The sequence below is a fragment of the Chrysochloris asiatica genome, unplaced genomic scaffold, assembly GCF_000296735.1.
Source record: "Chrysochloris asiatica unplaced genomic scaffold, ChrAsi1.0 scaffold00052, whole genome shotgun sequence".
In the NCBI taxonomy this organism is placed as follows: domain Eukaryota; kingdom Metazoa; phylum Chordata; class Mammalia; order Afrosoricida; family Chrysochloridae; genus Chrysochloris; species Chrysochloris asiatica.
The window spans coordinates 4,959,669-4,975,599 of record NW_006408570.1 but is presented as its reverse complement, the minus strand read 5'-3'; the positions used below and the strand labels follow the sequence as shown (position 1 = coordinate 4,975,599).

Here is a 15,931-nt window from a genome sequence, read left to right as displayed (position 1 = left end):
CTCGGGTTCTGTCACGGTTTCCGCGGTGCCCAGCTCACCGATCTTCTCTCCCTCCCAGCGAGCTGGTCGCCGGAGAGGCTTCCTGAGCCCTGCTCCACGGGACCCACAGCGGGGCGAGGTGTCCGGCGGCGAGTCTGTGGGCAGTGGGGGTTGGTCCTGTGGCTCCGGCCCCCGGTGCAGAATGACGACGGCGGTTCGGATGAACATCCAGTTGCTACTTGAGGCAGCCGACTACCTGGAGCGGCGGGAGAGAGGTGCACGGGGACGGGGAGGGTCCAGCCGAGTCGGGGCCGGTCCGCGGGTCGGGACGCCCAGCCGCTCCGGGGGTTGTTGGAGGCGCGGTGAGCTCGGCCGCGAGCGCTCCCAACCCCTGCTGCCTCCCCGCGCTGTCCGAGCGGGGCAAGGGGCTGCCTCCCACTCATGAGGTCTGGGACACCAGGCCCCTCGCTACGTCCCCCGACCCCCACCTGTCCCCCGGCGCCCCGAGTTTGTCCGCACCCTCACGGGGGGCAGGTTCCACTTACACACCAACCTGCTGGACGCTGTGGATGGGAAACCCCGGCTCGGGCAGCGAGCGACCTGCTGTGTCCGCCTCAACAATGAGCAGCCAGGGCCTTACTCCTCCGGACGGAGCGAGGCACACAATTACAGCCAAACAACAAAATCGTTCACAGGATCCCACCTGGCTGCCTTTAAAGATTTTCACACTATGGCCTTACAGAAAAGACCATCCTAAGGAAGAGTCACTAGAGGGGAGAGAATATTGAATGTTCTGGGCTCATTCATTAACTGAATGCTCCGGTTTTCTAGAAGCTGAACATGGTTATGCATCCATGTTACCATACAATAGCAAGGAGAGAGATGCCTTAAAACGGAGGAACAAATCCAAGAAGAACAACAGCAGTAGCAGGTAATTTGGTAATTATTTCTCTTTCTCTTTTAGATGGTACTGTAGGGAACACACAACTGCAATGTGCAAGTTGCCTGTTGGGATTCTAGCCCTGAAAATGCATTCAGCGGCCATCAGAATTCAGTTATGCACACTTGGGCTTAAAATATTGGAGGAAGCAGCCCTTGCGTTTGGATTGAGGGGACTGAACAGACAGGAGAAATGGCAGTCTTTCACATTTCTATATGGGCACTGGTTTTGGTTTTCATTTTACCTGTTTTGTTTTCCCTGTTGGAACAAAAATCTGCAAAGCTTCAGGTGAGATGATCAGCTGTGATAATATTTGGCCTTCAGAAGTTGTAGATTCAGGGCAAGTTTTGTAGAATTGAAAAAGCTGGACGTTATTCATTTCTTTTTAAGTTGCATAGTGTACATTTGTGAACAGATGATAAGATCAGACTTGCCATAGATGGAAGGACTCATGTTTGACTTGTCAATTAAATTCAGTATTTTGCTTGAGAATCTTAACTGGTTACATCTGTGTATAATGGCAATGAGGAATTGTTGAGGTTAAAACCTATCTGTTTGGTGATGGAGGAACATAAATGTTACAGTATTAATATGTTACAACCTTTCATGTTAGCTTAATAGAGTGCCTTCTAGTTCTTAAAAGCTGTGAATCTCACTGGAAAGTAATTAGTCAGTGGTCGGAGAAATTACATATTAAAGTCCTAAGTACGTTTTCTGACACAGAAGTTCACCATCAAACCTGCTGCCCTTTCTTTCCCTCTCTGCCCTTAAAATTATAGGTGGCTAGCAAATCTGTTTCATTACCCACTTTCAGTGATCCCTTCCATACCAGTAAAATAAAATCATTCACTTTTTTCAACATTGGTTTAGAACCTCAATAAATAATTCTCTTTAATTGTATTTGGGTAGTCTCTGTGACATACTAAAGACCCTCTTGAAAGCCAGGAAGTTCCCACATCCACCTAGAAGTCCCTTGTTATTGCTGCCTTTTCTGTCCTTTTTCCATCCCACTGCCTGCATTGTTAGTGGAGCACAGGATGTATGGGCACACATGTGCTATGCTCATGAATAGGAAAGCGCATAAAGGATGAACCTGGTAATTAGCTGATGGCTTTTCCTTGCCCTCCCATCTTTAGCATTACCTGAAGGTAGCTAATAGTTCTACGCATGAGTACTAAGGCCCTTTAGTCAATACTGGCTTGTATTATGCAGTGGTATCCAAACAATTAAGCTGTGTTACATTTTGTTACTGCATTAATTAAAATTTTTTGTGTGGAAGAACTTCTGAAACTTTTGGGTTATTTTTCTGGAAAGGTATAGTTTACTTGCTTTTATTATTGTCCACTTAAAGATTTGGGAGAAGTTTGCCATGCTCATTGTCCAGGTTTGCTACTGTAACATTTTGTTTTTCCTAAATTTCACAGGGAAGTTGTGGGAGGATGAGGATACTTAGTTGAAGAAAAGTGTCTCCATCCCAGAGGGTGGGTAGGGAAGAAAAATGATGAAAATTTCAAGCCAAAATATGGATTCCCCCTTCTTTTCCTCATGTTTCCAATAATCAGCATTATTCCTGAAAAATAGCTACAACTCCTGATTTTTGACCCAAACTCGATTCTTTTCATGAACTTGGTTTGCTTTCCATGTTAGATTGTTTCCAGGGAAGCAACTGCAATTGCCCCTATTCTTGACTAATAATTAATGTGGCATTATCAATGGTGCAAGGCTCTCTGAGAGGCCATGATTAAACCTGGGGATGGGACTCCAGCAAACGGAGGCAGAAAGAGCAGTTGTTTTGTTTGAATGTGATCACTTCCTTTGTGACTTGTTTGGAATACCCCTAACCTGGTCAATGAGACTAGAGAATGCAGACAATGAGACTGCAGTCTCGCCAGAGAATGCAGCTTGACCCCTGGATTTCAATTAGACTTATATTCAGGGCTGTGCATGGTCAGAATTGTGAACTGAGGGGAGGGCGAAAACACTGCTGGTTTACAGAGCCACTGGATAACACTTTACTCTTCTTAATTCAGGCTGAATTGCTGTGCTCTTTGCTTATAGACTCTGGAGAGTATTTTTTCTTGGATTGAAATAATTAAAAAAACAACAAAACGATCTAGCCACATACCAAGCTTCTTGGGACCCAAACATGCAGATCTTAATCAAGTTGCTCTAGTTGCAGCTTTGAGAAACAAAAAAGGAAATTATGAATATTAATATTAATTGTGAATATAATATTATACTCTGAGTATTATGAGCACAGGCATATGGAATATTATTTTTCCTAATGATTTTTAGAATAAATTGCTAATTATTTAGAGTTGCTTTTCAGAGCTTTTGAAAGTATATTTTGCTAAATTAGTAAAGCGAGCGTTGGCACTCATGTGAAAGGGGAAGTCAAGACTGGCTCCCATTTCTTTTATAAACTGGGACTATAGACCTGTCTGACATGGGGAGTCTTCTGAACCCCAGGGCTTTTTCCATATGTCAGACACTCTGTAGTTTGGCTTAGTTGTCTTTTTGTTAGAATATATTTTTAAATGGTCAGATTTGACCTTTTATCAGTGATTTCAGAGTTACCAAATCTTCTCAATAATCAAACAGAAAATAGTTTTGACACAAAGTATCTATGTGTTCTTCTAATGCTTCAACTTAAAAATAGAAATGTTTACCCATCAACAGAGGGGGCAGGCTGTGCCTGAATTGACCATTTTTGAAGGCTGACTCTTTATGAAAGATGCAATTTCATTAACCAAATGCACTTCATTAATATCCATTAGGAATAACACCATCCCCTTAAAAATCGCCCTATGTTCAATGCTCCCACTAACCAAATAAGAACTGTCATTTCCAGAACTATGTTCAAAGCTTCCTATGGAATTTGTTCGAAACTTATCTGGGGGATTTAGCATAATATATATTGTTGTTGCTGTTAAATGCTGTTGAGTCAATTCCAACTCATAGCGATCCTGTATAGGGTTTCCACAGAGCGGCTGGTGAGTTTGAACCGCTGACCTTGTGATTCAAATGAACCTTGTGGTTCAATGCTTTATCCCACAGTACCACACCAGGACTCCAAATATATATATATATATATATATATATATATATATATGTGTGTGTGTGTGTGTGTGTATGTATATATGTATGTATATATATGCATATATAAATATATTCAATCAGAGAATCCTGACACTTTTGGTAAGAGTAACCTGCATGTTGTTGTTTCTACTGCCAGAGCCCATGGTCATTTCAACCCAGCCACCTTCTTCCCTTACTTCTCCCACTTTGTTAAACAGGGAAATCTTGCCCAGCTGTGGTCATATACTTTCATCCATTTAAAAAATCTGTCAGACTTTGAACTTATTGCTCCCTGTTGAAACAAAAATGCAGACCAGATTTTTGTTAGTGTGGCATCTTGCTGGCCACTGTAAGCAGTAAACCCTTAGAAAAATGTGACGGAAGAACACTGAGGAAAGGGGCGGGGAGTACCCTGGGGATTCAATTTAAAGCTTTTAAGTTAAACAATTTAAGGTTCACATAGCCTTTATCTGTTGTTAAGTGCCATTGAGCCATTTCTAAATCACAGTGGCCACATTTATTTAGGGTTTCTGAGGCTGTAAATCTTCATGGGAGCAGAAAACCTTATCTTTTTCCTGCAGAGTGGCTGGTGGATTCAAACCACCACCCTTATGGTTCACAGTCCAGTGCTTATCCTACAGAGCCACTGCGCTGCCATCCTTTATCAAGAAAACCAATATTCTAAAATTTAAAATACTGTCACTGTTTTCTTGTTTTAACCCCTCCTGAATAAAAATTGATATCCCAAGAGCTTGTGGATGGTCTAGTGTTGGGTTGAAATTTTTTGATTTCAAGGTTTCCCCTGCCCCACCACCACTCCAGTCCTTGGTGTGAATGGATTTGGTGGTGGTGGTGGTGGTTATGTGCCATGGAGTCGGTTCTGACTCATAGCGACCCCATATAGGGTTTCTGAGGCTGTAAATCTTTATGGGAGCAGACAGCCTCATCTTTCTCCCGAGGAACATCTGGTAGTTTTCGAACTGCTGACCTTGATGTTAGTAGCCCAACTCGTAACCACTATGCTACCAGAGCTCCTCGGATTTGGTGGTGGTGCCCCTCAATATAAGTGAGTGACTGAGCATTCATGAGGTAATGTTCCTCCTTGAGTGCTATGAGAATTTACCTTCTTCACCCAGGAAGGTACAGATGGCCCCACTGAATTCATGACTGGAGCCAGGAGTAAGTCAGGGAGGAAGAAATGAACCATCACCAAGTTCATTTCCTTGTATAAGAAAGGTCAAGATTCAGCTCCCTTATAATGCTGGGAGGTTCCTCAAGCTCCCCAAGTTTCTTTATAACTGTGCGAAGAAGGACACTGTCGTGGCTGTATTGACTGACTTCTTGTGATTTTTATGGAAGCCTGTCTGTGAGCTCTTAAACCAGACCTTAGATTCAAGGTCAGCTATAAACACAGTAATCATATGATTTCAGATCCTCCACAGCTTTCATCCATGGCTCTCTAATTACTTTTACAGTTGTTTCCTCATTGATCCACGCTTGTTCAGCAGATAATTGACAATAATTTTTATCCCCATCTTTACAGAGGGGTTAACCAAGGACGTTATGGTAACGAGTTTGATTTCTTCTATGGTACTAGTCAGTGACAAAACTCACGTTTCAAATTTTCCTCTAACTGCCGCTTCAACTGGTCATTACGTTGAGCTGAGTTGTAGAAACTGTTTTCTAATACCATTTGGTAGCTACTCAATAGTAGCATCTTTCAAGAGAGTGTACATAAGAAGGTAGCTATTTTAGGGAGTAGAAAGGTTGAGGGAGAGGTTATTTTACCCATTTCCAACTGTATCCTGTAGTTAAACAACTTAGCATAAAATTGTAGTATGCTATGCTTAGAAACCAGTGCAGAGCTAGAATGGGGTGCCACCTCCACAAGTCTGCCTTCGGCTTTGTGGTATTATGTAACCCCAGATCACATCAGATTGTGCAGCTGTATTTCTCTTTGTATAAATAGACCCCTTTTTTTTTCCTGTCATAAAATGGATACCTTTTCCAGTAGGGACTGCATGCTGCTTAGTTTGTTATTCTTTAAATACTGTTTTGATAGTGGACTAATTTTTTCAGTAGAGCCCAGTTAAGTTTCTCTTCCTTTCTCTGTCTTCTCTCTTACCAACTTTGGAAAGTAAGAAGTTAAAATGATTGTGTTGATGTTGAAGTAGTCTTTCAAGACAAGAGTAACCTTTTTCTTACCATTTCCTCTTTCAGATCTACTCACAATGAAATGGAGAAGAATAGGTGAGTTGGGGATTTGGGTGGTGGAATAGGGGAGAGGGGTTTGATGCATTTTCTATTCATTGAGACTTGGTTGCTCCTCTTCCCACTAAAACTCCTATTGTAAGAGAGCCTCAAAAGAGTACTGTTCATAACTCACTTATCCCCCAGCCCACTCCTCCTGAGGAATGCTTTTCTGTGACTGTTCCCACTGGCCAAAACATTATAGACCATAGGTAGTGTTTCAAAAGACATTTTTTTTTTTTTTTTTAATCACATGCTACTGAATGTAATTGGCAGTGTTCTTTTAGTCACACACTCAGCAGAGGGGGCTTCAAAAAGTCTGTGGAAAGAAATGTGGATTTAAAAAATAATGGAATTTTTCCAGGAACTGTTTTTTAAAGTCCCCTTGTATATACATAAAGAGACCTGGTGGTGCTTCTGAATAAGCATTAGGTTGCTCACCACAAGGTTGGCAGTTCAAACCCATTCATCTGCTTTACAGAAGAATGATGAGGCTGTATGTTCACCTAAACAGTTACAGTCTTGAAAGCTGTATATAAGATCGATAATGAGTCAGAATCGATTCCATGGCAGTGGGTTTTGTGTGTGTGTGTGTATTGTTGTTGAGTTCCGTAGAGTTGGTTCTGGCTCATAGTGACCCTGTATTGGGTTTTCAAGGGCAGTTGGTGGCTTTGAGCTTCTGGCCTTAGGATTAGCAGTCTAATTCTTAGCCTAGAGCACCACACCAGGACCCATTTATACACACACAAACACTTGTAGATATACACATAGATATAGGTAAAGTTGTGTGTGTGCTCACATTTACCTCTAAATGTGGATTCTCAAAATTCAGGCAGATGCATGTTAGACAGAATTGGAGATGGTGACTGGCTGGCTGGAGGAGGCCTGTCATACTCCCTGGGTTGGCTCTCACTGCTGGCCTGAGTTGGATCTGCCTCACCTAGACTGCCCCTTACTGCTTATTGGGGTCTTTATTTTCCTCCTTTAGTCATGAAGTCTAGTGGGCCTCAGCACTAGTTATACGTTAGATGCACTAACAGAGCTTTCATTTGAATGCGTTTCTTAAACTGTTTTGTACTAAATGCATCATACACACATTTTGGTGGGGGGAAGAGAACATATGTTTATTTCTGCCCTTGTATAAAGTAACTTTTTTATGACAGAAAATTTCAAATATACCAAAGTAGAATAATGTAGTCAACTCTTTATGTATCTATCTCGCAACTACAACAATGACCAACGCATTGCCAGTCGTGTATAACTGAATCCATTCCTCTCCAGTGTTTAAAATTGTAAAGCAAATTCCACATATATTATCTGTAAATACTTTTATTTCTGTCTCTAACAGATAGACTTAAAGAAAAAAACAGACAAAAAAAACATAACCTACATTTACTTTGATGAACAAGATTAATGTTAACTCTGTGGAACTTAAGAGGAAAAAAAAAAAAAAAGCCCAGACCTCTCACCTCCAGAAATTCTGACTTACTTGGTTTGGACTGAGCCTGTGCACTAATATTTTTTTAAAGCTCCCCAGCTGATTCTAACATGCAGCCCGGGCTTAGAACCACTAACTAAGCCTCATTCTGGTCTCTTTGCTTCCATCAATTTGAAATATCATTTACCATCTAGAGTGAGTAGGGTCTGCACATTCTGTATGAATAAGAAGATGATATGTAATGATGACTTTGTAAACATGTGTGGTTGTTCCATTCAAACCCTTTTAGGAAAAGATAGTCTGACTATGAAAGTCAGGATCTGAATGTTTGTTTCATCAGTAATAGGGCAGAGTAGACCCATACCAATCAGGAAGATAGTGGAACAGGGTGAACATTTAGCTTGCTCTATTTGGGGTGGGTGGTGGTAGTGGGGTGTGTGGGTGTGTGTGTGTGTGAGAGAGAGAGAGAGAATGAATTTCATGTGTTCAGTGCTGGATTGCACGTCAACACAGTTTCTATTCTAGAGAAGCGAGAAAGATGTAGTTATTACACCAAGTGCAAAGATAGAGGAAGTACAGTATGCTATGAAAACGAGACGCTAGAAAACTGGATTTGAAGCCACTTCTGAGCAAGCTACTTATAATATTAGCAGTTTGCTTCCAGAGACCAGTCAAGTTTTACTTGTTGAAGTTATCTAGTTTCCTTATTGTCCTTTCTTTATAGTTTTCTCAGGGCTTGATGACTCTTCCTCTAGTCTTGAGCATATGAAACAGAAGAGAAGGAAGTAGGAACTCAAATTACTTAATTTAGACAAGCAGTGGAGTCCTGGCTTGGCATTGTAGGATAAGCACTGGACTGTTAACCACATAGTCAGCAGTTCAAACCCATCAGCTGCTTCTCAGAAACCAGAACTTAACAGCAACACAACAAAGCCAAGATGTGGTTACTGTTGTTTGGAGGAGGAGGAGGCTACAGTCATGAGACTCTTCTCTGTTAATGCGGGGCAGGGGGAGGCATGGGATGTTAGGGCTGTGAAGTCAGGTGAACGGCTGTTCTCCCAGTTTTGGGTAGCTGAAAAGACTCTTTAAAGAATACTGCTTTCCCAAATGTTAATACAGTCTAACCATTTTTACCTTTTTCTTTTTAAAAGACCATTTAGGAAAACAACGGGATTTTTTTTTTTTCTTCTTCTCTCTTTGATATTGCAAAATTATTTACCCTTGATCGAGTCTTTTGAAACCGAAGCCTTTCTGTGGGATTTTTAGAGATTCTAAATTCTGTCCTTGGTATGCTAGTCTCTCAGGAGTGGCTGAGTCTGTTTCGTTCAGCCCTGCCACTTTTCATGATCTCGGCATGGGTGGGGAGATGAAAGAAAAGACTTCTAGGATGAGGTGGTAGGAGTAGGTGGTGGTAGTGTGGTGTTTTCTGTTTAGGGAAGTGTCTGTTCAGCACCTGAAATGCCAGGCACTTAGTGCTGGGAATACAGAGAGAAAGACCGAACCCCTGTCTTGGAGGAGCTTGGTTTAATGTCACTTTGAGTGGCCTCTCAGGTGGCACTTGGAATGCCCTTCTCTAAATTTTAACTAATTTTATAGGTCTAGCCTCCTAAGAAAACATCCTTGTTGACTGTGTGGTTTTTCTATTTCATTCTTTGAAACTGATCTTGTAGAAAATTTTGAAAAATATAGCAAGTTATGCTAAAAAAATCCAGTAACCAGAGAAAAACCAATGGAACTTTGATACTAATCTTTCTGGTTGTTTCTGGAAAATTGTGTAGTGTAGAAAATGAAAAAGTTCTAAAAAGCACAAAGAATATAAAAATCACTGGTAATAGACCTCATAGAAGAACCACTAATAACATTTGTTCTATATACATCTAGTGTTTGGTGCATGCTTTTTTTGTGTGCCAGCGTAAGATCATTACAGTAAATAATTTGCAGCTTGCTTTTTCACAAGCTACATCATAAACATTTTCCAATGCCATTAAATCTTCTCTAGCATTGTTTTTAATGAATGATCAGTATTACCCAGATATATCATAAGTCGTGTAAGTGATCCCCTAGTTCAGGTTCTTACCAGTGATTGGTTAATGTAAACAATGCTACCTTAAACCACCTTGTAGATAAGCTCTTGTCCAACATGATCATTCATAGCTATGGAATTAATGGTATATGTGTTTTCATGTTTTGTTTTCTTATGTTGATTGCTGAATTGCTCACCAGCTAGGTTGTAGACAGTGTTTTCCTTTATACCTTCATGAGTTGACATTAAAATGTTAAGATCTTTATGAATTTGTTAAGTTAAAAAAAAAGACAACTTATTTTAATTTGCCTTTCTTTTCTGACTCGCTACTTGCCCACTTGAACAGTGTGCCGATTGTTATTTGTGCGTGTGTGTGTATATATGAATTGTCTGTTAAACAGTCTGTGCCCATTTAGATAAATTACTGAGTAGTTTCTCTTTTCTTTATTTTGAAAAGACTGTAATGTAAATGATACATCTGAAAGATCTTTCTTTGTCTATCACATAGTTTCCCAGTTAATCATTTACCATGATGGAATTAGTCTTCTCTTACTGATTGACGTGGCTGCCTTTCTCATATACTAATTCTTGTTGATGGCTTTAGTGTGTTTCAGGACTTGTTCTTCCAGTCTGTTGATCTGTCTGCTCTTCCTGTGCCAAAATAAACCAAAAAACCCCAAATCCATTGCTGTTGAGTAGAATCCAACTCATAGCGATCCTCTAAGACCGAATAGAACTGCTCCATAGGGTTTCCAAAGCTCTGGTAGCGTAGTGGTTATGAATCAGGCTGTGAACCTCAGGGTCAGCAGTTCGAAACTACCAGCTGTTCCATGGAAGAAAGATGAGGCTTTCTGCTCCCAGAAAGATTTACATCCTCAGAAACCGTGTACAGGGTCACTATGAGTCAGAACCGACTCCACAGCACATAACAACAACAACAACAATCTTTGCAGAAGCAGACTGCCACATTTTTCTCCAGTGGAGCTGAGCACCTGGTGAGTTTGAACCACCAATTTTTCAGTTGGCAGCCAACCGCCAACTAGGGCTCTTATGCTGATATGCATTGTCTTAGTCATTGAGGTTTTATCCTGCACTTCAGAACCTGGTAAAGCAAACCTCTCCTCTTCCTTTCATTCTTCTTCTTAAATTTTACTATGTTAGCTGTTTTCACCAATTTATTTTTTCCAGATGAATTTTATTGTCAACTCATAAATGTCCCACCCCCAAGTTCCTTTGGTATTTCTAAAAAAAATTGCACAATTCTAATGTAAACAGATCGGAAAAAGTTTGTGTGTATATATCATATCTTTCCACCCAGGATTTGGTATGCATCTTCATTGATTCCGATCTCTTTTCTGTCTCTGAGCAAAGTTTTGTAGTGTTTCCATGTAGGCCTTGCACATTTCAGGATTTTTATTTTAATTGCTACTGGTTTTCCACTGTTGTTACTAATTACCATTGGGATACAGAAATATTTTGTTGTTGCTAATGCATCCTTTACTGATAATTCTGCTGTTTCTTTTTTTTTTTTAGTTGGAAATTCCTCTGGTTTAAATGCCTTTCAGCAAATGGAGATTGAGTTAAATGAATGCTTGTAATCTGCAGCACATTGGTCAGGAGTCAGGTGCTAGAATGCACTGTTTCAAAAGAAGACTCTGGCATAGTAGACACCCATTTTTTCTGGAATGGTACATATGCAGACTTTGCTGGAATTAGGCAGCTGGTCTAGGGAGGTTACCTCTGCCAGAGTCTTCTGACCCTATGACAAAAGATGTTTTGTATGCTCTGTGGGGAGGCCTCAGCAGGCTTATCTAAGCTGTTCTTTTCACTGGCATCTGACCTGGCATGGGAAGCCGTTCTAGTCTGGTCTCTTCTGTATACTCTACTTGTTTGTAAGTCCCATAGTTGTTTCTCTTGAGTTTTTTTTTTTTTTTTTTTTTCATGGTGGGTTTTTTGTGTTTTTTTGTTCTTGTTTTTCATTTTTTTCTGAATGGCCAAACTCTTTGTATCGGAATGGGTCTGGGGGGACCTGACTTTCACAGTAGGTCTGAGTTGTGATATGCATTGCACCACTCTTACTGGTTCTGAACTCCCTTGACCACATTCATATTTCACTGTAGGATTTCATAAGAGGAATCCATATTGCTTTATTACCACATGGGGCTAAGAGCACAGGCTGGGTATTACAAAGGCGGGATACAGAGATGAGTGTGCACATTTGGCCGAAGTCGATGGAGTGGAGAAACAAGTCAGATTTTATACCACTAGAATGCTTCTCCTGCACTAAGCTCTTACTTAGAGAAGTGGCGATGGCCCTTGGAAGAACTTGGAGAAGAGATGTGTGCTGATTATTTGGTTAATTTTCACTCTGTACTGAGAGCACAGAGTCCTAGTGTGGTACTGCAGGTTAATGCGCTAGACAGCAAAGTTGGTTTGAACTGCAAGGTTGGCTGTTCAAGCTCACCAGCCACTCCTTGGAAACGCTATATGGGGTCACTATGGGTCGGAACCAACTCAATGGCACTTAACAACAACAACAAGTTTGTGTCATAGACCTTCATAGTCACTGGTGAGATAGAGGAGTCAGCAAGGATGAACTGAAAAAGAACAGAAGCATTATGATAGGCATGAAAGCTCAACAAGTTTGGGAAAAGTTAAACGAAAGATGCTTGGGGATGAGGGAAGAGGACTAACACGCCTGGTGGAGGGCAAAAGGAACTCATTTTGGAACTTCAGGTGGGAGCTGATTATTAGTCATGGTTGGAAGATAGATAAATCAATAATCTGTTTACCCATTTGATCACCCCTACTAAATTCTAGGGGATTGCGGTGGCTCTATAGGCTAACACTGGACTGCGAACCACAAAGTCCATGGTTCAAATTCACCAGTTGTTCTGCAGCTTTCTGCTCTGGCAAAGATATACTGCCTTGAAAGCCCTATACAGGGTTGCTGTGAGTCAGAACCTACTCGACAACACTTAACAACAAATAATTTTTAAGCACCCCTCAAAGACTCGCTCTTAATTCAACTCTATGTCACCAGTGCATAGAAAAATACCAATGCCTAGTTGGTAATCCTTTGAGACGTGCTGGTGGCATAAATGGCTGACTGTGTCTATTTCAAGATTTTCACCACCTCACTCGCTGCCATCCTGTACTTTCGGGCTGCAGGCTAGCTTTGCCTGAACTGTAGGGAAAGGCTGAGGGAAAAAGTAATTTTCACTACACCTTTAGTACAGAAATCTCCAGTACGACAGCCTCCCTTGAGGCACACACATGTGTGCACGCACATGTGTACACAGCCATCTTCTGTGCATCCTGATCGTCACGCCCTCCAAGTCAGGAAGAACCCTAGGAGTCGCACAGTGAAGTTGGGAGCTACGTTCAGCAGACAGCACAACCTGCCTGTAGTCTCACTCTGTCTTTGCATTGATTCCTCACTTTACAACCCCATCAGCCTGGCAGTGAGCGTGGCTAGAATTAAGGGAGCTTGAGTCTGGAGGCAGAAATAAGAGCTTTGTTCAGAATTGTCCAAAGGCACGCTGACTGGCCCAGGTGCCATCTGCCAGTGCCAAAGCCTGGTAGGAGGTAATGCCTCAGAAAGCCCAGAGCTGTCTTCATTAATGACTTCCTTCATTTGGATATTTAGTTTTCCATAACTCATGTCTGCCAAGAGCTAAGAAAAAGTAACAGCAGAACTATGTGGCATCCGAATACATTTTATATGTAAAATCAATTTGGACTTCATTTTGATGTTAACCCCCCCACTTCCTGGCCATTTTATGAACAATCCATTCTTTCCCCCAAGGATTTCCAGTGTTATCGCTGTTGTATGCTAACTTTTCTTTTTTTTTTTTTAAGTCTATTCTTAGGTCTGTTTCGGGGGATTTTTATTCTGTTCTCTTGGTTTGTCAGTCTATTCCTGTACTAGTGTACTGTGTACACTGTTTTCAATTATTGAAGTTTTGTAATGCAATTTAATATCTGGTACAACACATTCCTCCTCATTATTCTCTTTAAAAAATGTTGGCAGTGCTTCACATTTATTCTTCTAGATGAATTTTAGACCAATTTTCCAACATTAAAAAAGAATATGGTTTTTTGTTTTTTTTTTTATTTTTCATTTGAAAAATGTATTAAATGTGTCTTGGTGAACTGACATTTTTACTTTAAGGGTTCCTATCTAGAAACGTGTTATTTCTTTCCATTTACTCAGGTTTTCTGGTGTCTTTCAGCAAAATTGTATCATTTTCTTCCCATAGATCTTTTCCTAAATATGTTATACCATTCCTTGTTCTTGTACCTGAGATATTTTAAGTTCTCCAGATGCGTCATCTAGAGATGTGTTTGGGTTTGCAAGGTTGACATATATTTGCCCCTCTTCTTTTTTTCCTTTGGCTGTCGCAGTGAGGATGGAAGAGAGGCTAGGTATGCTTTTGAAGGCTGTTCCTGGTGCAGGTGAAAGTGAGGCAGGTGTTTCCTGCCCTTCATCCCCTCCTCCTACATGATGTGGGTGGCCACGAAGGAAGGAATTTTCCCTTTTACAAGCATAAGCTTCATAAAATGCTTGCTGATTTTCTTAAATGTAAAAAAAAATGGCAGAAGGGGGACCTTTAGCATAAGTCAGATCTGTGTCTCCTTGGAAAATGGATTCAATTTTCCATGAAATCTTTTAATGACAAAATATGTCTGTTTTCTTTACAGAAGAGGCCCAGTTAACTGGATCTTACCAGAGAGTTTCTGTTTGCTTAGTGAGACACTTCTGAGTTGCCTATTGATTTTAAAAGGAATATTACAGTGCTATAATTATCTGTGTTTGCTCACAATAATTACCCCTCTGCAGAGGAAGCGAGATTGAAGGAAAGATGGCTACCATACACGGAGCAGTCTGTGTCAGGCCCGGGGCCAGGGGCTTCCTCACGCTGTTTCAGTTAATACTACCAGCAGCCTGCCCAGGTGGACCTCTCCACCCTCATCCTGCTGATGAGCCAGGACCGCACGGAGTTAAGACGTTTGCCTGAGGTCACACAGGGAGTCAGTGGCAAAGCCAGGATTCCAAACCTTCGCTCTTAATCACTGTACTAGTGTTCTGTAGTATGACAAGTGACAGATTCAGAACATAAAAGAAAGTGAGAAAATACTTTTGAAACCATACTGAAGAGAAGCTGTAGTCTGTATTTAACTTGGTTGTCACTGTGTCGAGGCCTCATTTGACTTTGAGCATTATTGTTTATAGCTCAGATCAAAGATTGGTTTCTTTATGCTACTCAAGACCAAAGGTGTATCAGCCCATTCAGAATCATCAAAATGATCTTTCTGAAGAGTCAGCAGTGAAGGTTGTCAAAGTTCACGACCTAAGTCCAAAGTAGAATATCATTAGTTAGTTGCTGTCAGGTCGATTCCATCTCATGTGATCTTATGTGTGCCTGATAGAATTATTCCTTAGGGCTTTTAAGGTTAGGATGTCTCTGAAGCATATTGCCAGGTTTGTCTTCAGAAGCGCCTGTGGGAGGGTTGGAACTACCGTCCTTTCATTTAGTAGTTGTGCACTTAACTGTTTGGGCCACCCAGGGATCGGTGCAAAAAGAAGAAGCCGTTAGAGAAAGACAGGAGCCAGGATTTGGCACAACCCTTTTCTACTGGGGTCTGGGGACTGGGAGGCAGCTCTTGGTAACAGAGGGAAGATTGTGAAGATGTGGTGGGAGGAGATCCCAGCAGGGGTCAGACTGAAGTATCAGATGGCTTCCTGTTGAAGATCTGTGGCCAAATGTGGCTAAAACCCCTGCTAGTTCCCCAGAGGAAGTTTGGCCTGGTTCAAAATGGAACACTAGGCCCCTTCTAAAAGACCAGAATCCTGAGCAGGGGAATAGTGAGGGCTGAGGAAGGAGAGCTGAGCAGGTGCTTGTTCTGCTTGTTTCAGATCTGGGAGCTTCATGGGTGCTCAGGGCCGGGGATAAAGGCTGCAAATCCTGTAGTGGGGTACGGTGGGATGGGTGGGTGGTTTGTGGTGATGTGTGATGATGGTTTGTGGGGTGTTGGTGTTGGTAGGGTGTGGGGTGCTGTTAATGTGGTGTGATTGTGGTTTAGGGGTGATGTGGTAGGAAGATGGTGTGTGGGGTCGGGGTGGTGTGTGGTGGAATGTGATGGTGTGGTGTGGTGTGCTGTAGTATGTGGGATGGGGTGGGGGTATATGGTACAGTAGTAGTGGGTGGGGTGTGGTAGG

General features: G+C 41.6%; 1 protein-coding gene across 3 annotated transcripts in view; it reads left to right on the top strand.

Annotated features, from left to right (window-relative positions):
- Positions 1–15,931, top strand: part of MXD1 (MAX dimerization protein 1) — a 22,888-nt gene continuing 6,957 nt past the window's right edge. The window contains exons 1-3 of one of the 3 annotated variants that reach the window (XM_006862924.1): positions 1–254; positions 811–910; positions 6,218–6,247. In XM_006862924.1, coding sequence (XP_006862986.1) covers positions 182–254; positions 811–910; positions 6,218–6,247 — 203 coding nt within the window. In that variant the 5' untranslated portion in view covers positions 1–181. The remainder of the gene's footprint in view (positions 255–810; positions 911–6,217; positions 6,248–15,931) is intronic. The other 2 variants (XM_006862925.1, XM_006862926.1) reach the window with 2 other exon arrangements.